Genomic DNA, 22,949 nt, shown 5'->3' on the forward strand with positions numbered 1-22,949 from the left:
CAGAGGAGGAGAATTATTACCTTATTTGCCAAGAACTCCTCTTCTTCCACCTTACTTCATTTCAAAGAAAGCCCGAATTCAGCAACACAACAAAGCGGAACGACGACATCGAAGTAGTGAGCAAAACCCAAATATTGTTCGTGAGAAAAATTACACCTTTCTTCCGCAAAATACCAATTCATGTTGCTGCTACTACAATTGAAAGTCAAGTTGATGCTATATTCATTTGTGTTGCTGCTACGTAAAATAAAAGTCATGTTAATTAATCCTCCAAATATAGAACTTTATGTTTTGTTTATGTATACTTTTGTTGCTGCCCTCCTCTACTTTGCAAATATATATCAATTTAAAGTATTGGAGGCTTCTTTACCATAGTGGACTGTGGGTCCCTCTTTGTACAATTCCCTAAACATTCCACCTAGTTGGTTGGTAAGGTTTAGCCTACTAGGTGAGAAAAGGCTAGAGTGCGCACGAGCCGTGAACGGTCGTGACACCTAGCCAATACATGTACAACACGTAAAAAGTTTTAACCGCAACATTGAATAACCAAATGAAGATATGAGGGGTTGCTAAGATGGTAAGCACCCTCCACCTCCAACTCGAAGGTTGTGGGTTTGAGCCATCAATGGAGCAAAAAGGGGGAGCTCCTGACCTTTGGGTTGGGGGGTGGGGATGTAAAAGAAAAAGAATATCCAATTGGGGACCTCATTTGATCTCTATCTCTTCATCCCTGATTTTTGTCCTTCTAAACGAAAATAATATTGATATCATGGGATTTTAAACCTGTTGATGCTAGCTTGCCAATTTTTCTACTATCGCTAGGAAAGTTATTTTTCTCATTTTTAAGGATCTTATTTTTCTACAAAATCAAACATGAAAAAATTGAAAAAACATTTTATGAAATGTTTTCCTCCATACCGAGCACACTAGGAGTGTTTAAAATCCGGTTTAACCGATTAACCGAGAAAAATGTTATTGATTTATTGGTATCGGATTATTAGGTTAACGGTTTTTCAATGATTTTGTAAATATTTTTATTGGGACTATCAAATTTTGGTTTCCAATTTTGAGATTTTAGTTAAAGGTTAAACCGATAACCTAATAAGATTATATTAAAATTACCTTTATATCTCTAATTATATTAGTGACTTTAGCTTTTAAATAAAAACTCTATTTCCTAAATTCTTACTTTCGTTCCAGGACCTTATTTCGCAAGTGACACTTTAGTTCTCTCAAACTCAACCAGAAAGAAAACTAGTTTGTTTTAGCAATAACGTCTTTGAATTTGCTTCCTTTATATTTGTGTAGACTTTTATGCACGAAGGCAATGTATATGAACAAATGAAAACAAGAGAAAAAAAAAAGAAAAAAAAAAGTATTTTCTTATCGGTTAAACCTGAAACTGAACCGTTAAGGACCTAAACTAATTAAAACCGATAACGAATATCTTATTAGTTTGGTTATCGGTTGAGCGTGTCTATAAATCATAAACCGATAAACCGACCGATAGGCACCCCTAGAACACACCGTTTATTTGTTTTAAACCTCCAAAATTTTTCTTCTTTAGTGAATATCAAATCTTGTATTTTTTTATATTTGCTAATTCTCATTCCAAACTTCCTTCCTCATAAATAATTTACTTTTTATAAATTATTCAATTATGTGACTGAAAAACACTAATACTTATAAAGACTTACTAATAAGACAATGATACATGTGCCAATAGACTAAATTAATTATGCAATTGAAAAAAAAAGTAACATAAGTGATATTTTTTAAAAATTAAATTTAAATTTTTTGTAGCAGGCCTCATGCAACTACTAAGTAAAGATCCATGAGTTTTGTAGTCCTCACATCTTTGAACTTTCATTTTTGTCCATATTTTGGCTTTTATTTGCATAACTACCATGTATGTGTTTTCGTAAATTTTTTAAAGGAGAGAATACATAAATACCCCCCTGGAGATGACACCTTTTTTCAATAAGACACCTAAACTTTGCGGGGATCTTAAAACCCCCTGAACCCATTTTAAATGGAATTAATACCACCTTTTTGCTGACGTGACAGAGAGAGTGATATGCACTCTCTTTAAGAGAGTGGGAGCTCGGCAAATCAAATTAAAAGATCTTTTTGCACGCCTTTTTTATTAAATTGATTTTTAACTTTTTTAAAGCTTTTTTTCCTTTTTTCTTTTCTTTTTTCCTTTGTCTTCCTCTTTCTTAATGTTGTTTATCCATTTTTTTCCATTAGTCTTCATTTCTTCTTTCCTTCGTCTGATTGTTTTGTTTTCCTTTTTTTTTTTTTTTTTTTTCCCGTTTTAACTTTGTCTTCTTCTCTATTATCCTTCATTGAGTCTTTATGCCTTCATTGGTGAAGGTTCTTAAATGTTTTTTCTCTCTTTAATAGTCAACTTTGATGGAGTAAATTAGTAGGGAATGAAATGGGTGTGCTGAAGAAAATGACTATGGTTGAAAGTGTAGAAGAGTTTGAAGAGAGCGGGCCTAAGAAATTTTCCGAGGAGTACAACTCCGGCGATCTCTTTTTCTGGTGATGCAGTGCAGATTTTTTTTTTTTTTTTAAAAAAAGAAGCAAAAGAATGGAAAATAAAAATTGTCCTCCCGTTCTCTGTGTGTGTTGGTATAAAATTTGTATGTGGAGAGGAATTGAAGAAGCCATTTTTATTTGGGAGAGGGTTAGGGAAAAGGGAGAAGGAGGTGGGGAGAGAGGCGGGGGGGGGGGGAGGGTGCGTGGACCTTTTTTTTTTAATAATTAATGAAAAATGATCATTTTCTTCTTTTCTTTTATATTTTTTGGCACTTTGACACGTGGCAGTCAGTAATTGGTAAGTGAACCTACTTTCTTGCTTCAAATTGAGACTGAGTTAAAAAGGGCATATTAATATAAGTTTGGAGTTGTTTAGGGAGGTAATAGGACCCCCAGTTTAGGTGTCTTATTGAAAAAATGTGTCATCTCTAGGGGTATTTATGTATTCTCTCTTTTTTAAAATTTGATGGCAATTATAAAAAGGCAACAAAGGTGGTGTCAAAGGAGCAACAAACAATTGACAAATGTCCTTGAATTCTTTCCAAAAGTTTGCTTAGGGTCCCTACATATTACTTTACTACATGCACATATTTTCTCTTTTTTCCCAATTTTCATAAATTCTACATTTTCACAGACCATTTTTTATTTTATTTTTTAAAGTCAACCATACTCTGAGAAGGATTCAAGCATTTTCATTGTATATTTGCTTGGCCGGATGCAATGACTTTTTTTGTACCTGTCCTTTAAAGAGATAGGATTATATATCTAAAATTATATAAGTGATACATTTATGTACTAATATACTCCTATATATTTGCATCCATGGTGAAATGACTAAATCTATTTCTATGACCCAAACTATTTTAATATCAAGAAATAACGCAAAATGTATTTATTTTAAAATTATATAAGTGATATATTTATGTACTAATATACTCCTATATATTTGCATCCATGGTGAAATGACTAAATCTACTATTTTTATCAAGAAATCAAAATGTATTTATTTTAAAATTATCCAATACTATATATTTTGAAAATATCAAGAAATTTTAATATCAAGAAATAACGCAAAATGTATTTATTTGCATTTCTTTAGGCTATTATTTATTGTTCAACACACATGTTATATGTTTGCTCAATGTTAATCCTTGTCATAATCTAATGAATTTTTTAAATGTTACATAGAAACTTTGCCTTGTCCGGCATAAGTTCTGTAGGAATTAAGTTATCCGGCATAACTTCATTTCTACAGAACTTATGCGGACAAGGAAAAGTTTTATAAACTTATGCCGAACAAATTAGTTACTACACAACTTTTGCCAGATAACTTCATTTATGCTGGCCTTGTGAATTTTTTTGACTCTGTTAGGGATCGAACTAAGAATCTCTAGTTTTGTAAACCAGCGAATAAGGGTACTTTGACCCAAAAGTTTTCATTAAATGAGAAGCAGGGGCAAAAATTAAATACCAGATTTGAGGGGCAAAAATTAAAGACCGGTCCGTATGAAGGGAAATCTGCGCAAAAAATTATGGGTCATTTGCATGATTGCCCTTTAAAGGCACTGGTATTTAATTTTTGCCCCTCAAATTGGTGGTCTTTAATTTTTTCCCTTCGCTTAATACCCCGAGGTCCTGGGTTAGAACCCAGGTTCAGTAAAAAAAAAAAATCGCTAGGTAGAGGTTGTAGCAAAATTAGGCCTATTCGGGCAAAAGTTAGGCCTTAAGGCAGAGGTTTGCAAGTTTCTAGCTAAGTAAATATTTTTTTTTTGGCTTAAGGCAGAGTTTGAAACCTTGGCTTAAGACAGAGTTTGAAACCCAACTTATGCCTTGTGAATCCAAACTCTACCTTGCGATTTTTTTTAAAAAAAAGACTGAGCGGGGATTCGAACCGAGAATCAAGGGCTTTTACAAAAGGACAAAAATTAAAGACCAACAATTTGAGGGGCGAAAATTAAAGATCATTGCCTTCGAAGGGAATTCTGCACAAAAAACATAAAAAATTATTGTTTTTATATTTTAAGTTTGGGTTCGGGCTTAGCACGGACCTCCAGCAACCAATTATATAAGGCAAAAAATTTGAGTATCAAGAGGCAAAGGTATAAATTGTCAACATAATTATCTGCAATTAATCGCAATGAATACTATAAATATTCTACCACGTCGGCTGACTTGGTGGGTATGAAAAGGCAAAGGTATATATGGATTGTCAACATAATTACCCGTAATTAATTTTGCAATGAATTGTCACTATAAATCTTCTACGGCGTGGGTTTTTTTTTTTTTTTTTCCCATCAAAAGGTTTTACTTACGTGGGTTGCCTTAGCGGGTCTCTTGGAATTTATTGTAACGGGGTATTAATATTAGGTTTTTGTTAATTCAATTATTTAGAAAAAGAAATTGAGAAATAGGAAAAATTGCCAAAAAAATAAGAAAAACAGATAAATAGAAATAGAATCATTGTCCATAAAAAGATGTCACATCACTTTTGTATTGCCTAACTTTATATTATATATAGATAAATGAATAGACACGTTTTAAATGATTGATTTTGAAAGATGAGCTTGAAAAATATGTACGTAATTGCTGGAGATTAGATCAAGTCGGCACTATGTAACAAGAATGGACAACTTGCTGTGGATTCTCCTCAATTGCACATTTGCATGAATAATATACTCCATCCGGCTTAAAAAGATTATCCTAGTTTGACTTAACACGAAGTTTAAGAAATAAAGAAAGATTTTTAAAATGTATTGTCCAAAATAAATCTTAAATATTTGTATGGCTGTAAATCATTTCAAAAAGTTAAATTATTTCTAAATATATATAAAGGTGTCAATCTTTTTAAAATAAATTAATAAGGAAAGTAGAATAATCTTTTTGGAACATATGGAGTACTTACTTTACTTTATTTAAGTAAATTGGTTTCATGATCGGAAAGATTCTTATTCAGGATCTACTTGATTTTCTTTAAATTTTTAATTCTTGTACCAGTAGTTTTGCCTCAATCTTTACCAATTTAAAAAATAAATATAACACACCTCATATTTGCCTATTAGAGATGGCAAAAGATTCCAATTCCCCATACACGCCCCACAAATCCCCACAATCATGAAGAAATAGAGATTTTAAATAATTAAAATCAATAATTGTTATGAGAATTAATAGTTTTTGAGTTTTGACTTGCTTGTATCAGAGTTCATAATTATTTTTGGTTCTTTTTTCTTTCTTAAAATAGTTTTTAGGAGGTGCAAGAGGTGTGAAATAAGAGAAATAGGAAAGGAAATGGAAGTAAAAAAGACTAGTGAGAATCGGATCTTACACTGGCAGAAAGTAACTGATAAACTAGTACTACCTAATTCTTGTAATGTTCATAATTTAGCTATGTTAAATTGCATTATCTTTTTTAATATCTTTTTTTCAGGTAGTGAAATACACTAGGTGGTTTTTTTTCATTTGTCCAAGTCTAATAGATAGCGTTTAAAGGGTTTAATCCTACAACTGCTCAATTACTAAAACACCCTTTGATATTGAGTTTAAGAAATAAATAATTTTTTTTGAATTTTGTAGTCTTAAATTAAAAATGTGTGTAGCCCTTTAAATCTTCCGTTCTTAAACTTGCCATATAAAATGTTGAAATTGAAAAACTTATTAAATATAGAAAGAGACATTCTTTTTTAGACAAACAAAAAGAAAAAGTAAGACATTTAAATTGAGACAAAGGAAGCATGCGATTTTGTTCTTGTTTGTCCAGTTTTGGTTAATAGAGTTGAGTAACGTCAATATTAATAGCACGTTGAGAAAAGAAAAAAAAGTTATTGGGTTTGTAGTATACAAATATTCTACAAAAGAATATTGGTTTTAAAAAAAGGAACCAACAATATAATACAGTCAGACCTCTCTACAACAGCACCCGCATATAACAACACCTTTCTATAACAGTTAAGTTTTTTCGGAATTGATTTTTTATGTTATATTTTACTTCTCTATAACAACATTTAATCTATAACAGCAACAACCAACTTTATAACAGTACGATATTTGTAAAATTACCCTCATATAACAACTATCTTCTTTTTAAAAAATATAATAATTAATTATCTTTATTATAAATAGAATATCTATGATTACCAATAATAAGTGTAGAGATTTTGACCAAATATTTGATCATTTAATACACTATTTATGACAAAAAATATCGTATGAATATATATATTTTCATCATTAAACTATTTTCCTTCATTATACAAAGTGTAATTAAGCTTAGAATTTGACAATTAAAAATAAAAATTATATTTTATGCATCTTTGTTGGCTATAACAATGAAGTATTATTTAAATGTCAATGTTATTATAGGTGTATAATAGTCATTCTCTATAACAACTGAACTTTTTTTAATCCAACGATGCTGTTATGGAGAAGTTGGACTGTAATGCAAATACAAAAGTATATAAAAACAGAATAAACCCTCTCTAACTTTTTTTTTTTTTTTTTTAAAAAAAAATCCCAAAGTTTGGTTTCATTTTACACTCTAAAACCCCCTCTTATCTTCTTGACAACAGAGGGAAAAATCAAAAGCTTCCATTCCTCTACACCCAACCATGAAGAAGAACCGACCCGTTTTAGTATCCATATCCATTCCGGGTCTTGAATTATCTAACACCATCACTCCACCACAACAATGGGTCAGTTCTAAACAAACTGGGTGTAATTTCTCCAATTTTGGTTGTATTTCATTATCAGAGAATTTGGATGAAAAAGCTGGATTTAAAGGGTTAAATCCAACAACAGCACAATTACTAAAACACCCTTTAGCAATGGTAGCTTTGGTACCAAGAGAAGCTGCATTGTTTGCTGCAGGTGCTATTGCTGGTGCTGCTGCTAAGTCTGTTACTGCACCACTTGACCGTATTAAGCTACTCATGCAGGTTTTTTCTTGAAACCCCTTTTATAATAACTCCCTCCGTCCCAATTTATGTCGTATAGTTTGACTAGGCACAGAGTTTAAGAAAGGAGTGAGGATTTTTGAAACTTGTGGTTTAAAATAAAGTCAAAGATATTGGTGTGGTTATAAATGATGTCGCTTAAAAGGTAAAGTTTAAAGCTAAAATGTTGCCAAATAAGGAAATGTGTGTTCTTTTTGGGACCGACTAAAAAGAAAATTGTTTCATATAAATTGGACAGAGGGAGTAATACATTTCTATATTTATCAACAATTTAACTATAAGATTCCTGTTTTACCCTTGATGAAATGATTTCTCGCCACAAAAATTGTTTTGGCTTGTTTTAGAGAACAAGATTCAAAAGTTTTTCTTTCTTTCTTAAACTTTGTGCTCAATCGAACAGCCTCGTATAAATTGGGACAGAGGGAGTAATTGTTTTGGGTGTTTTCAATATTGGTGCTGTTTTTTTGGATAATTTAGTTTTTTAGGTGAACTTAGGCTTAATTTCTTGACAAGGTTTTTCAGGATTATAATTTTAGGCTTCTGTTTGTACAGTTGAAGAAAACTTTTCAGTTTTCCCACACCGACGAAATGAGTTTTTAACCAAAATTGTCCCTTATCTATGGGAGTTGGTTTATTTGGTCCTTCAAATATAACTTTGAGTATCTTTAGTCTCTTAAGTTCGCGAAAGTAGAACACCTTAGGTCCAACTAAGAGGATTAAAAAACAGACAGTGAATACCCAAAAACACAGCAAAACTGACTCGGTCAGTTTGATCCCAACCAACTGCATTCAGTCATTTTTTTCCCGCCAAAAACTGGGAAAATAAAAAACCGACTGAGCTCGGTTGGTTATACTACAAAAAATTTCGCGGAATATTTAAAGGACCGAGTCAGTCGGTTTTTTGTTTTCCCAATTTTTGGCGCAAAAAGAAATTATTAAAAAAAAATTGGGATCAAACCTGTCGAGTCGGTCAGTTTTTTCGCTCAGTCCGAAAGTTGCTTGTTTTGAAGTACTACTATTTTGGTAGTCACCATTAGTTTTAAGTCCATTATGTTAGTTCGACTAAAGATGCTCCACTTTAGCAAACTTAAGAGACTAAAGATGCTTAAGGTTATATTTTGAAGGACCAAAATAAACTTACTCCATAGATAAGGGACAATTTTCAGTAAGAACTCTGATGAGATCATTTTCTACACTTCTTATAAATAAATAAAATGGGTCCCAATAAAGTGAAGAATATTCCTCTAGGGGTGTTGACTCAAAAATAAAGATAGTGCAGCATGGGAAGTGTGGCAGGAACGAGTTCGAATCTTGGCGTGAACCAAGTCTAGTATAGGATAAAGTGGCAACGCTACAGATTTCGCAGTTGCTAGAAAAAATAGAGATGAGTAGATGTTGGTGATTCATATGGATATAATGATACTTTATAAGTAGTACTGTATGTTCAAATCAAATTACAGTAACTAAGAGTGGAGTGCAAAATGACTTTGGAGCATATTTGGTTAGTGGACTGGATAAAATAACATGAGATATAGCCAGATAAGTCATCCTCCAATAATGATTAATGACTTAGTTTTGGCAGGTGTGCTGGTACTTCAATTCGCATGAGTTCTGTTGGTATTACTGACTTTTGCAAGTATATGCATTACTTATTCAGAGTTTTGAAGGATGGTTAATTTGCTAAATTACTCGTTTTCAAGGGTTTATAACCTTTAAATGTATATGATTTCTGAAATGGTAACCAAAAAATGCCACATCCCTTGTGGGAGTACTTTTTATCAGCTTAGGTGCAGCTGCAATGTGTTTATGCTATTGACCTGTTAACATGTTAAAGGAACAATGTACAAATTACTGCTGATTTTTCTGTACTATGAGGAGGAGGATAAGAATGACTTGCCTGATATCGGTGCAAGAATTATTTTTTGGGGTTACTTCCCCTCATCCCGCCACTACTCTGGTGTGAGCTTCATTTGAGAATAACAAAAGTTTCTGTGTTGGAACTTGAGATGCAATCATCCTTTCTCACTATGCAGCTGTGTAGCCGACACGGAAATCCTAAGCTCATTCTTATTATATCCATATACATATTGCCTCGATTGTGTACCTTGTACTATCTATTATCTTCAGCTGATGACACCTTTTCTTGTAAAAATTCTGCATACACCCATCGTTTCAGGATAATAGTATGGTGACACCATGGTATTATGAGTTTCAAATGCATGTTGTAGACTTCTTGTAGTCAACAACAATCACTTTTACGTTTTCTACCTTGCACTTATTTCTTCCTGATTTTTGCATTGGTTGCTAGACACATGGACTAAGAGCTGGGCAAGAAGCTGCAAAGAAAGGAATCGGATTCATTGAGGTATTGTATTGCTGTCTTGCCTGTTGTTGCTTTCTGAAATATACAACATAGACAAGCTATGTTATTGAGTTTCCAGAAGTCTGGTGTTTCTTGTTCTCTGTTCGTTTATATTGTGCAGAGTTTTAGTATTATGATGATTGATCCAAAAGAGTAAGGGAGTAATCTGCAGTATCATAGTTAAAACCCATTTTATTCGAGAAGACGAAGGCTTTCCCTTTCATTCTATATTTGAGGGTAGAAATACAGTCTACTTGTCACTTCTACCGCCTACTAAAAGTTGCAGAATTTGGTGTGGGTCTCAGTTTCCAAAGTTGTCTTTAGAAAGAATTTTTTTCTGATGGACATTATGATGAATATATACATCTTTCTAGTCTAGTAGCATACAATTTTCTGCCTTTTGTTGATTACTTTTATTTACTTAGTTATAAACCTTTGAGTCTCTCTGTAATGTTATATGTTGTGAACAGATTGAGTCCCTCATCAATTAAAAAGACTACAAGTACTGGATTTATAGGCTAAATGGGCTCTCCCACCTAATAGGCAAGTCTTTTGGGTCCGGCTCTCCTGTTTACCCTATAACAATTGGTATTAGAGCAGCCCTCCCCACCAAAAAAAATAAAAAAAAATAATAATGAGATACATGTCATGAAAAATTTGGTCAGAGGGGCGCCAGGAGTGGTGGCCCAGTTCTAACCAAGTGGCACCAGCCGTGATCAACGAGGTCTTTGGTACTCAAGTGAGGGCGATTGTTGTGAACCAATTGAGTTATTAAGGGTCCTAGTAATGGGTTTATCTGCTGGCTCTCCCGCCTAATATAGAGTAGTCTTTTGGGTTGGGTTATCCTATTTATTATATAGCCATTATGGTATTTCTTCTTCTATTTCTGTGTTATGCAAGCCTCCCATAGGGTGATAGTTACCACATCATTGAGTCGTATGATTCTCAAGTTTTTGATATATTCCTGAAATTGGATTGCAGGCGTTTGCATTGATTGGGAAGGAGGAAGGTATCAAAGGATACTGGAAAGGAAACCTTCCGCAGGTGTTTGCACCATTTTCCCACTGAGTCACATTTCTAGTCAATTCTTGGTGATTTCTTTTTAGGCATCAAGTTGATATTTACTGTTAATGGTTTAGGTGATACGGATCATACCTTATAGTGCGGTGCAGTTATTTGCTTATGAAACCTACAAGGTAATGAAACATCGTTGGAGAAAACTTGAACACTAGTTTGTTTGGCCAGAATTAAAGTTGATTTCACACTTTCTATTTTCAGAAACTTCTTCAAGGAAAGGATGGGGAGCTTTCTGTGATTGGAAGACTAGCAGCAGGTGCTTGTGCTGGCATGACTTCTACTTTTGTAAGTTTACATTATGTGAACACCGGATAGTTTTTTCTAAACTGTTGTCCATTTGGCATATAATTTTTGCAATTATGTTTGCACAAGTGACCTGGCAGAAATGGACTCGGGCATATAAGTGAAATAGTCCATTAGTGCTTATTGTCATCTCAGTAATGTTACTGAGCTGAACAATGTTGTTTGTTTTTGGGTTAAATTTTACTCTGTTTTTCATCTGTCTCCGAGACCCTTAACTTGTTGATTTGTTATCAGGTAACGTACCCACTAGATGTTCTCAGGTTGAGATTAGCAGTAGACCCTGGGTATAAAACGATGAGTGAGGTGAGAATTGGATAACTCAGAATTTATGACACCAGTACATATCTGAAGCATATATCAATTATTTCAGGTTGCTTTAAACATGCTGAGAGAGGAAGGCGTTGCATCCTTTTATAATGGTCTCGGGCCCTCTCTCATTGGCATAGCTCCATATATCGCTGTGAACTTTTGTGTTTTTGACTTGTGAGCCTATGTTCTTTTGAAGATCTCTTTTCTATATCATCTGAAGATAGACAAGGTCCAGGTGTTGCTGTAACTTAAATGACACTTGTCTGAATGTCAGGGTGAAGAAAGCTTTGCCAGAGAAATATCAGCAACGAACTGAAGCAACGCTAGCTACAGGTTTGATTTCAGCAACTATTGCCACTCTAATGTGCTATCCATTGGACACAGTGAGAAGGCAAATGCAAATGAGGGGTACACCTTATAATACAATTTTGGATGCCTTCCCAGGTAACGAATTCTAAAAGATCTTCATTATCTGTATCTTTCTGTAACTAGTTGTGGATTTTTCCAGATTTTGTTTGTCTTCCTTTCACTGATGACTACAAAAGCAGCGGGGAATAATCAACTTAATCTGCAAATTTCAAATATTCTTCTGAAGAACTTTGTGGTACATGCTTTTGCGATGCCCTTGCTTTAAAGGGATGCATTTATAATGCTTCTTAGCCCCGATCTGTTGGCTTGCTTTCTCATACATCGTCGCAAAATATGACTTGTTCCTTAAACAGAAATGTCCACCTATTTCAGAATCTCGAATTAATGTAACTTCTGTTTTATATTACTTTTGATTTAATTAACATCGACCTTCACACCTATCACATCATCCTATAACGCCGACAAATATCTACTGAAGTTAGATACTTAGATATAATAAATCAGTTTTCTCTTAAACTCTAGTCAACATAGGTCGTAATAAATGGTATGAGCAAGAAAAAGAAAATAGCTGCACGTACGGTTGTAGAGCAGTTTTAACAAAACAGTTTTCCATTTTATGATGTTATGTGTGCTTCAAATCCTTTAAGGTTAAAGTATCAAGACGTATAAAATGTCAAAAGTTAGATCACATATGATTTCAAGATGTCAATTCCTCAAACTTGTTAACTTTGAAGTTCGCTTCTTTGGGAAGAAAAAAAAGAAACATTTAACAAGCTTGAGAGGGATTGCTCCCAGGGCTTTGTTATATTGGTAAGAGTGCAGCATGTGATTTGTGGGTTAGGGGCGCACGTCACGGGTTCGAATGTTGCCGCAAACAAAAGCCTGGTATTTAACTGGAAACTGGTGGAGGGCCGGACCCATTCCCACTGAGTTTGGAACCATGCGCCACTGGCCTTCGGGGATTTCTTGGTTATCGAAAAAGAAAAGAAAAACCTCAAGAGGGGATTTGAGTTATCCTAAACTGAGAAGAATGTTCAATCTAATACTCTTTCTAATTGTTTAAGGCACCCTTTTCTTTTTCAGGTATAGTGGCACGTGATGGTATAGTTGGATTGTACAGGGGTTTTGTTCCCAATGCACTGAAAACTCTCCCAAATAGCAGGTGCATTTTCCTCATTTCTATTGTCATTTTTTGGTCTCTTTTCACTCCTCCTTTTTCTGCAAAATTTTTTTTAGGCGTTAGTTATGCCTCAGAGTTTCCATGGTGGTTCTTGGCATTATAAATTAGTTGATTTGAGTGATATAGTCAGGCTTGCACGTTTTTAAGTCTTGGCCAAGTTTTTATGCTATGTTTGCTTAACAAACTGCTTGAAAAAATACTAAGCAGACCTGTTATAATTGCCATCTGCAACATATTCATATTGTTGATTCATCAGTGTGTGTCATTTTTGCTCCATGAGATGACTGCACTGAACATTATCCTACCAATTCTGTCTCGAGCTAGGTTCACGTACTTTTTAGACCAATTATATATCCAGAGACTTCACTTGGACTATCATATCTGTGTTGCTGACCCCCCTCCCCCACCAAAAGAAAGGAAAAAAGGAAAAAGAAACTATGCTTGATGACTTTCTTCTTCTTATCGCTCTCCAAGGGAACCCTATGAAAGAGATTACTACTATTATAACCATGCAATGATCATTGATGATATTTAACATCCTAGCTTAACATGCCGTTTTCCGTCTGTCTTCATTTTCTGGTGCAGCATTAGGCTTACCACTTTTGACACTGTTAAGCGTTTGATAGCAACAAGTGAGAAAGAGTTCCAGAAAATTATGGAGGAAAACCGCAGGCAAAAGGCAGAATAATCCTAGCTACTGCACCAAATAGATCTGATGATTGCATGATTCATTGAAGATAATTAATCTCCTCATTATTCATATCATTTTGAAGCATTGGTTCCACGAGCAAGAAAAGAGCTGCCAGTAATCTAGTTTATTACCTAGAGCTCCTCCAATTTTGTAAAACAGGGATTAGTTGCCAGAGTAGTTAGGTTGGCTTCCTTGTGGCAGTGTCTGTTTTTTTTAGCTCAGTTGAATGTAGAATTACTTCATTCATTTGTGTCCTTATTATTGTACTATTTGAAGCGACTTGCAGCCTCCTTCATCCTTGTTTTATTTCCACTTTGTAATGGCAATAAACTATTAGTTATAATAAGTTGATCACTGATCTATCAACAAATGGAAAACAATTTGAACTTGCGTCCTTTTCACACCCTTAAGGATCAATAAAGTACGAGTTTATGTGTGGAGAATGAATTATATATATTCATATAAGATAAATTTATAAAGTATGACGATATTTTTCATTTTACCAAACATACCAATAGATTTTTTGCAAAATATATACGAAATTGTCGCTCAAGTCATTTTTTTTAAAAAAATATATATTTTTCTCAAAACTATTAAAAAAAAAATAGTTTTTTCGCTCAAAATTTTGTGTATAAAATTTATATGAAACATGTATAAAATGTGTATATCTAGCTCAAAGCCTAAAAAGTTCGCTCAAAATTTTGTGTATGAAATGTGCATATTTCATTCAAGGCTTAAAAAGTTTGTTTAAAATTTTGTGTATGAAAACGATATGAAATATGTATAGCTTGCTCAAGGCTTATAATTCCGCTCACATATTTAGTGTATAAAGTTCATGTTAGGTTTCTGAAAATTAATATAACGACAACAACATTGTATACAACTTTCATATAATATTCAAGGCTTAAAAATTCGCTCACGGTTTTGTGTATGAAAACTGTATTAAAAATTTTACTTACATATACACATGTCATACAATTTTGTTACACAAAAATTGAGTGAATTTTTTAAGCTCTGAGCGAAAACATTTTTTTAAAAAAAAAATTATTAAGAAAAATAAAAAATTGAAAAAAATAAATAAATTAAAGTATGAAAGATGAAGATCCGTTGTATTTTGTAAATAAAGAAAAGTATCAGTTATATTTTGTAAATAAGGAAACATATCTTTATATTTTGTAATATAAAGTCTTAAGTAGTATTATTAAGTCGTTTCATAGTAATGTCATTTGACCCGTGCTAAGCCCAGGCCCAAACTATTTTAGAATTTATATTTACAATTTTTTTTGTGTGCTTTTTTGCCTCTCTTGCTTTTTGTTTTGTTTGTGTAACACTATATTAGTTGTTAAGGTAGTTCAACAAATTCATATATAAAAAAATTTGTAAGTTAGAAAACAACAGTTTTCTTAGAGAATTCATTATTATTTTCAAATAAATGCATGCACCAAAGTTCTTGTCCTTTTCATTATACTAATTTGGGGTTAAAGTCTTTAATGGTTCAAATTGAGTTTTGCCTTATGTTGGATTAACTTAGTTATTTTTTTCTTAATTAAACTTTTATTGACTAACCCAATTTTGAAAAAAATATATTACGGTATACAAGTAATATAAAAAATATTTGGTGCTACAAATTGTCCTATGATGACGTCAACGAAATTATCTTATCAATAAAGATAACATTTAAAATTAAATAAATAAAAGTTTAGATGTTCCTTCAAATTAAATCGTACAAAAGGAATTCAAAAGTTAATGAAATTATTTGTTTTTTAATTTTAAAAAAAAAATTATATTGTAATTTCTTAAACGTGTATGTATTTTTTAGTATTTCATATTTAACTAGCCATTTGTCCTAAATTATATATCACCTCTCTTGTAAAATATTTCGATATCCAAAATATCACTCTTGTTTGCAATTATTTAGTAATTTTTTTATTTGGAGAAGTAAACCATATTTTCTTTAATTACTCATTTCAAATATTTTAGCTATATATAAAAAATAATTTTTAATTTAATATAAGCATGTATTAAGGTAGAAAGAGAATGTCACGATAATTTTTGACTTGTCTATAATAAATTTTGTAGGAAAACAATAGGTTGAAACAAGTTTAATAATCATTTCCACAATAAGAAAGTCAACAAACTTTTGGATAAAATTAAATTTGGTTGAATAAATAGATTTTTAATAGTGTCACTATCACCTTTTCTCCATCACCACTCCTTGTATCACTAAAAAAGCCCATATAGCTATTTAATTACCAAAATACGTGAGAACTTGCAAGGTAAATAAAACTTAAATTAGGGATAAAATGAAAAAAAATCACGCGAGGACTACAAAAGTTGGGAATTCTCCCTTATATATAGTAATAATATAGTGTAAAGAATGTTTACACAATATATGCACAACAAATAATTGATGAAGCCAGCGAGAGTGTTGATCAAAAGCTTATACTATTGAGAAGCATTTTAGAGTAAGGATTTTAGGACAAGTAAGATCGAATATATGTGTTGCAAGTTTAGTCAACACAAGAGGAGCAAAATCTATGTGAGATTAGATAGAATTGTGGTGTCTAATGTAAACAATTTAGATATCAAGGCTTGTTATAAGAGAATGGATATATGTGTTGCAAGTTTAGTCAACACAAGAGCAGCAAAATCTATGTGAGATTAGACGGAATTATGGTGTCTAAATGTAAACAATTTAGATATCAACTCGTTAAAAGTGAATGGAATGACAGGTGAAGATGTTACACATATAATCAAAATGGATGGTTGAAAAGGTGAAGTGCTATATAGGTGTTATGACTTATGTGATAGAAAAGTTCCTATCAAAGTGAAAGGTAAGTTATATAGAATAGTTATAAGACCAACAACTTTATATTGGAGTGAATGGTGGATCTCCAAAGTCCGACACATGTGCAAGATGAGTGTCTCAAAGATACGGATGCTAAGATGGATGTGTGCTCATACAATACTAGACGACATTATGAATGACCACATTTCGAAAAGGTTCAAGTAGTACACATATATAAAGGATAAAATAATAAAAGGTTGTTTGAGATATTTTGGACATGTCCTACATCGACAACCAAATGCATCGTTTTGTAGATGTGAATTCATTATGAGTGATTGTGTGTAAAGGGACAAGATAGACCTAAAACCACTTAAAAGGAAGTTGTATTGAAGAATAACTTATAATTTTCTGTGATAAATGTAAACTTCGTGAAAGACAAGGTAAAAAAAAAAAAATCCATATAAGCAAATATCCATTAGTTGGAAATCTAGTCATGTAGTAACACTTTTACTTTACGGCATATGATTTTCTAAGACTTATTTACAACATATAATATAAGTAAATTTTTATAGCAATCCTAATATGATAACTTGACAAATAAGATAATAACCTACTGCAACTTTTTGGACTGAATCTTTAGTTCTTTACATTGACAGTGCTATAATTTAAACAAGTAATTTTTTGTTATATCCGGTGACAAACTTTCTTTAGACACTATTCATAGATAAACTTCAGAAATCTCAAACGTGGAATGAAACTTTAGGCCTTTGTTCCCCAAACAAAATCGCAGCAGATTAACTTGATACTTTTGTCTATATGCAAATTTTGCTTAAATTTTAGTAGTTAATTTTACATTGTGAAGTTTGACAAACAATCCATGTTCATGTAGTTCTCAGTACCCGTTGACCCATTGGACCTGTGATAGGATTGTTTATTTACAACGGAATGGTATACGAAGTTTTGAGACATCACACTCTTGGTTTAAATCCTTTTTGTTTACACATGTTAAAATATTCTGTCATACATTTAAAATTAGATATGTGACTTCAAACATTAGACAAAAAAAGAAAGAGAGACTCCACAGATTTGCTAAATGGCGTATGCATTTATAAAATGTGACCATCTTTGTGTAGTTAGAATTTGCAAATCATAGCAAAAGAAGCAGACAAGAACTTGAACAAAAGAGAGTATACGTATTTTCTTAAGCTTCGCAATTAAAAAAAATAAAATATTATCCTTAATTGAAAGTAAACAAAAAAATTATCTAAAACACGAATTCTATCCATGTCTTCATAGCCCCAAACTTCTTTCAACAACTTAATTTTCGCAAAATTAGCTCGCATGTATTTGAAGAAACCGCTAACATTCCAAACCTGGTGTCTCGTGAGAACTCGACCTCTAAACCTTCACAAAAGACGTGTAGTTCTCCACAGTTTAAGCCATGTTGTGCATCATGGTGGCTTATTTGCACTTTTCCATATAAACTTAGTGAAAATTTTGTGAGATGACCAGAAGCAAGATCATTAAGTGTAGTATCAACCATCCAATCACCATAAATCTCAGGCAAAGCACCAAAAGTTGCATCAATAAAGTTTTGAGCTTTTCCATCTTGATAAAACTTAGCAGAAACATTAGCTTGCCAGAGAATTGTGTCATTGTAGAAATCTTAGCATCAAAGTCATCATAGAAGAAAGTATGATAATTGGTAGGGTTTTTGATCAAGAAAGTAAGGTTCCAACTGTCTGGATTCTGCACGACTGAAGCTGGCATGATTTCGGTTGACACAGCAAAGGGTGAAGGAGAAATTGACAGAAGATAAAAATTGGGATCGTGGAATTCTTTAGTAACCCTTGGAAAGAACAAAGAAGCTAGCACGATACCTAATGCCATAATTAATCCAATTAATATCCCCAATGCCAAATAGCACTTAGAATTATTTGCTAAATCAGAAGTTTCAGTGTTGGTGAATGATTTTTCCATTCTTAACTCACAAGAAAATGTCAGAATATGGAGTTGCAGATGACAAATTTGTGCTGAAAATTGATGTTGTTAATTGATTGATACGCAGGGGTTTATATAGATGGCACAACGGCCATTTCCAACTTGAAAAGGGATTTACAAGTGTACTTCTAATTGAAGCTTCTTAATGGAAACTCACCCAAATTGGAGTGGATAAGGAGTCCGAGTAATAACCAAATTGTAATTAACAATTATACGTTTTCATATTTCTTGCATCTTTGTGTGTGCACGTGTGTTTGTTTGTTGAACAATTATTAGATTAATAATAATTGGACTGTTTCAATTAAACCTATTAAAAAAAAAGTCATCAATAACGAAGACATAACTTACTCAAAAGTTTGGGATTAGATCCTACTTTATTTTTTCAGTTTAGAATCATAAACCTAATGGAGATGCTAATTACTAAGATTGTGATGCAATAATCCATATTGTAAGATTTAGCTTCACTTCGCTGAGTTATTTTCAATAGAACACTTTTTGAGAAAATATTTTTCGAAAGATAAATAATTTTTCCGAAAAACGTTTTATTTCTTACCAAACACACGTTTGGACAATTTTTTTCCAAATTTTTTCTGATTAGGGGGTCGTCTGGTAGGGTCAAGGGTGTATTAGGTAGAATAATGCTGGTATAAAATTTAGTATAATGTTTGATTGCAAATTTAAGTCTAGTACGACGAATACTAGCGATACTACTTATATACCCTATTCAGTACCATCATATACATAATAAAACATGACTTTAATGGGTTGGTTGTAGTTGGTTAGAGTTATACATGTATAAGTAATGAAGGGATTAGTTATGAGCAGGGGAGACTCAACATTACTGGTGGCCTAAAACCAAACTGAAATGAGATGCCTCAATTTTTTTTCAAGAAAAAAGGAGGTTTTCATACATATATATATATATATATATATATATATATATATATATATATATATATATTTTGAGATGCAAAATTATGAATAATTAGATTTTGTGAATTATGAATAATTTTCTCCATTATAATTTTTTTTTTCAATTGATGATGAGTTAATGGTCAAAAGCACCGCTAAATTATCACTTTTTTCACGAGTTTCTTACCTTAACTATCCATTGTTCCCTTTATCTACCTAAACTTATACTCTTTTTGTATCAAAACACGCCTCGATCTTTGAGTTAAAATCAATCGACAACAAGCGCATGAAGACCAACTCAACATCTGGGAGTGTTTTAATGCAATAGTTTAGGTAGGTAAATGTAATAATGGATAGTTAAGATATGAAATTGGCGGAAATGTGATTTACCATTAATTCATTGATAATATACCTTATCCATTCAATCTCTCTTAACACATTCATATGAATTTTGTTTTACCTTTCCGCTTAAAAGTTCTCAATAAATTCTGAAAGAAAAAAATTATAAACCTATATTATTAAAAAGAAATGGGGCTCCCAAATTTGGGGGCCTAAAGCGTGCGCTTTACTTGCTTTAGACCGGCACTGATTATGAGGAAATCTATGTATTATTTTTATGCATGGATTAGTTATGTAGGCTTTAGTTAATTTATATATTAGTTATTCCATCTTCTATCCTGAATAAAATAATGAGAAAAGACATCATTTCCCGAATAAAATAATATATAGATTTACCCCTAAACAATAACGATAATTATTTACATGTATTAGTTATCTTAAAAGGTACGTGTGAAAAGTGTCAATCTCTTAAAAGCGCGTGGGAGGAAAAAATAAACACTAAAAGTGATCCCAACTGTACGGATGTCATCTTCTAATTGGATGATATATTGAATAACTTAAATTAACTTTTCCTTTTTCTTTCTTATTCTTTCCTTCTCTTACCAAACGTGATACTCGTTTGTTTCTTTGTATATAGATTTAAATGGGTTTGATTTTAATATATAAATAACTTGTCTCAAACTAGTTACCAAATGACCCCTAGTTTCTCTCTCAATTTGTTATTAGCCATTCTATTCTTATATTTATATATCCTATTCAATACAATTAGAAATTATTGTAACATGTTACTTTTAATAACAATAACAATGACAATTATTCCATAAGAAATAATTATGGGTTGCATTCTCTACTAATTCCTTATGTTAATTGTTGTTAATCTCAGACATTAAGCTTTTCATTTCTGCATAAGAAGATTAACCAAACGACCCCTAAAAGTTTGTGCAAAACAAACATTTTAAATTTTTGCGAGTGTATCACTAAGCATGTATGAAGTACAATACGGGTCCGGACTCTCCCCCTACAGTATCCGTCCGTTTACATTTCAGTCACAAACGAAATCTTTGGTACTCTCTGTGGCTTCAATGGAGAAATAAAGGCCTAGTTAGATAGAGACAACAATATTTCTTTTACCATTTTCCCTTGAAAAAACTCAAAACAATGCCTTTTCCTTGCAATTCAACTACCCCATCTTAATTTTTTTATATTTAGTTATCCCTCCATTCTTGTTTAACTGACACACATTATGAGGGTGTTTGGATAAAAACCGGAGAAGTACTTTAGTTATGTTTAGTTAGCACTTTCGTTTCTTATATTTAATACGGTTATTAGTATTAGTAAAACTTAAGTGAAAAAAAATAGAAAGTGTTAATAAGCCAAAAGAAAAATGAAAATGCATAAGATATGAAAGTTGGTCTCACGTAAAGTTAATTATTTTATTAGATTAGCGTTTAATGAATCTACTCCTCCCATACTTTTAAAGAACAAAGTAAAAGTCGAGCAATTTTTCAATAAGTGCTTTTATTTTAAAGTGAGATGTTAATGGCCAAACTTTGTGAGAGAAAATAATTTCTTGTTTGCTTTTGGGGGATTTTGACTTCGAGAGGATTTCGGAGTATTTTTAATGAAGAAAAAATGGGAGTGGGGGCAAAGGAGGGGCGGCGGCGGTGTTAAAAACGGGGCGGTGTGTTTTTAGAAGAAAGAGAAAAATAATAAAAGAAAATAAAAAATGAAGAAATTTTTACGTTAATGACACGGCAATGATATAAAAGCTTAGCCAAACACTAATTCTTAAGGGTAAATAATTATCAGTTAAGTTTTTTAAATTAATTGTAAGTTTAGTTGCTAAAGTGAGTTTTTTTCTTTACAAGTTCCAGGGGAAATGATGCAAAATAATACATGGAATTCATAACTTATACAATTAGTTATGGGTTTTTTTGAAAAGTACTTTTAAAAAAGTAACTTTTTAAAATGGTACTTACTATTGCAGGATTTAATATATAAATAACTTGTCTCCTAACTAGTTACCAAATGACCCCTAGCAATACCGATTCTATTCTTATATTTATATAGCTTATAAGACTTTTTAGTTTGATCAATGTTACTTTTTACTATAAAAAATATCCTAACATAATATTATAATCTCAACATAATTAAACAAACGACCCCTAAAAGTTTGTGCAAAACAAACATTTTAAATTTTTGCGAGTGTATCAATAAAACCCGGAATCCTCTCCGTCCGTCATTTCAGTCACAAACGAAATCTTTGGTACTCTCTGTGGCTTTAAAACCTAGTTAGATAGGGAGACAACAATATTTCTTTTCTTCTACTTGAAAAAATCAAAAACATGCCACCAAAAAGAATGCCTTTTCCTTGAATTCTCTTCTCCATTAAAGGCTCCGATTGACACATTTGAGGGTGTTTTATAATAGTTGTAATGTTTTAAGTGTTAATAAGCCAACAAACAAAACTTCATTAATTGCATATTTTTTCTTCTATTCAAATATTTTAAAAAAGTGAGATGTTTGGCCAAACTTTTGAGAAATGTTATGCTTGCTGAACTTTAGCTAAAAATAATTTTATTAACTTTTTGAGAAAATTATAGCTTATGATTGTAATTTAGCTTATCACTTTTTAAATTAATTGGCCAAACATATTCCGCTTTTACATTCATGAGAAATAATTTCTAAATCAATTTTGTATACAAAAAATGAGGCATAAATCATTGATCAAAACTTGTATTTGAATTAATATGGAATTTAAAAACATAAAATAACGTTCTTACTAGTGTAAACTTTAAACCTAAAGAATTCTTACCAAGGGTATTTAAGTCTTTTCCATTAGGAAAAAAAAATGAATGTTTTAATTTTAGCAAAACTTCATTAATTGCATATGTTTTTCTTCTATTCAAATATTTTGTGCACTATTTGAGTATGTTATCGGAACTTTAGCATAATTATTAACTTTTTAATTATAGCTTATGATTGTAATTTAGCTTATCATAAAATAATTTACATTCATGAGAAATAATTTCTAATCAATTTTGTATACAAAAAATGAGGCATAAATCATTGTGTATTTGAATTAATATGGAATTTAAAAACATAAAATAACGTTCTTACTAGTGTAA

The 22,949-nt window shown here is 32.0% G+C and overlaps 1 protein-coding gene across 1 annotated transcript; it reads left to right on the plus strand.

Moving 5' to 3' along the window:
• Positions 1-7,031: 7,031 nt before the first annotated feature.
• LOC132056987 (thylakoid ADP,ATP carrier protein, chloroplastic-like) lies at positions 7,032-14,125 on the plus strand. The gene is made up of 10 exons (XM_059449397.1): positions 7,032-7,472; positions 9,799-9,855; positions 10,834-10,896; positions 10,992-11,048; positions 11,131-11,214; positions 11,467-11,535; positions 11,603-11,715; positions 11,816-11,985; positions 12,994-13,072; positions 13,676-14,125. Exons 1-10 carry the CDS (start codon positions 7,146-7,148, stop codon positions 13,776-13,778), a joined length of 1,122 nt encoding a protein of 373 aa, XP_059305380.1. The 5' UTR covers positions 7,032-7,145; the 3' UTR covers positions 13,779-14,125.
• Positions 14,126-22,949: the final 8,824 nt, after the last annotated feature.

Source organism: Lycium ferocissimum, chromosome 5 (assembly GCF_029784015.1).
Source record: "Lycium ferocissimum isolate CSIRO_LF1 chromosome 5, AGI_CSIRO_Lferr_CH_V1, whole genome shotgun sequence".
NCBI classification, from domain to species: domain Eukaryota; kingdom Viridiplantae; phylum Streptophyta; class Magnoliopsida; order Solanales; family Solanaceae; genus Lycium; species Lycium ferocissimum.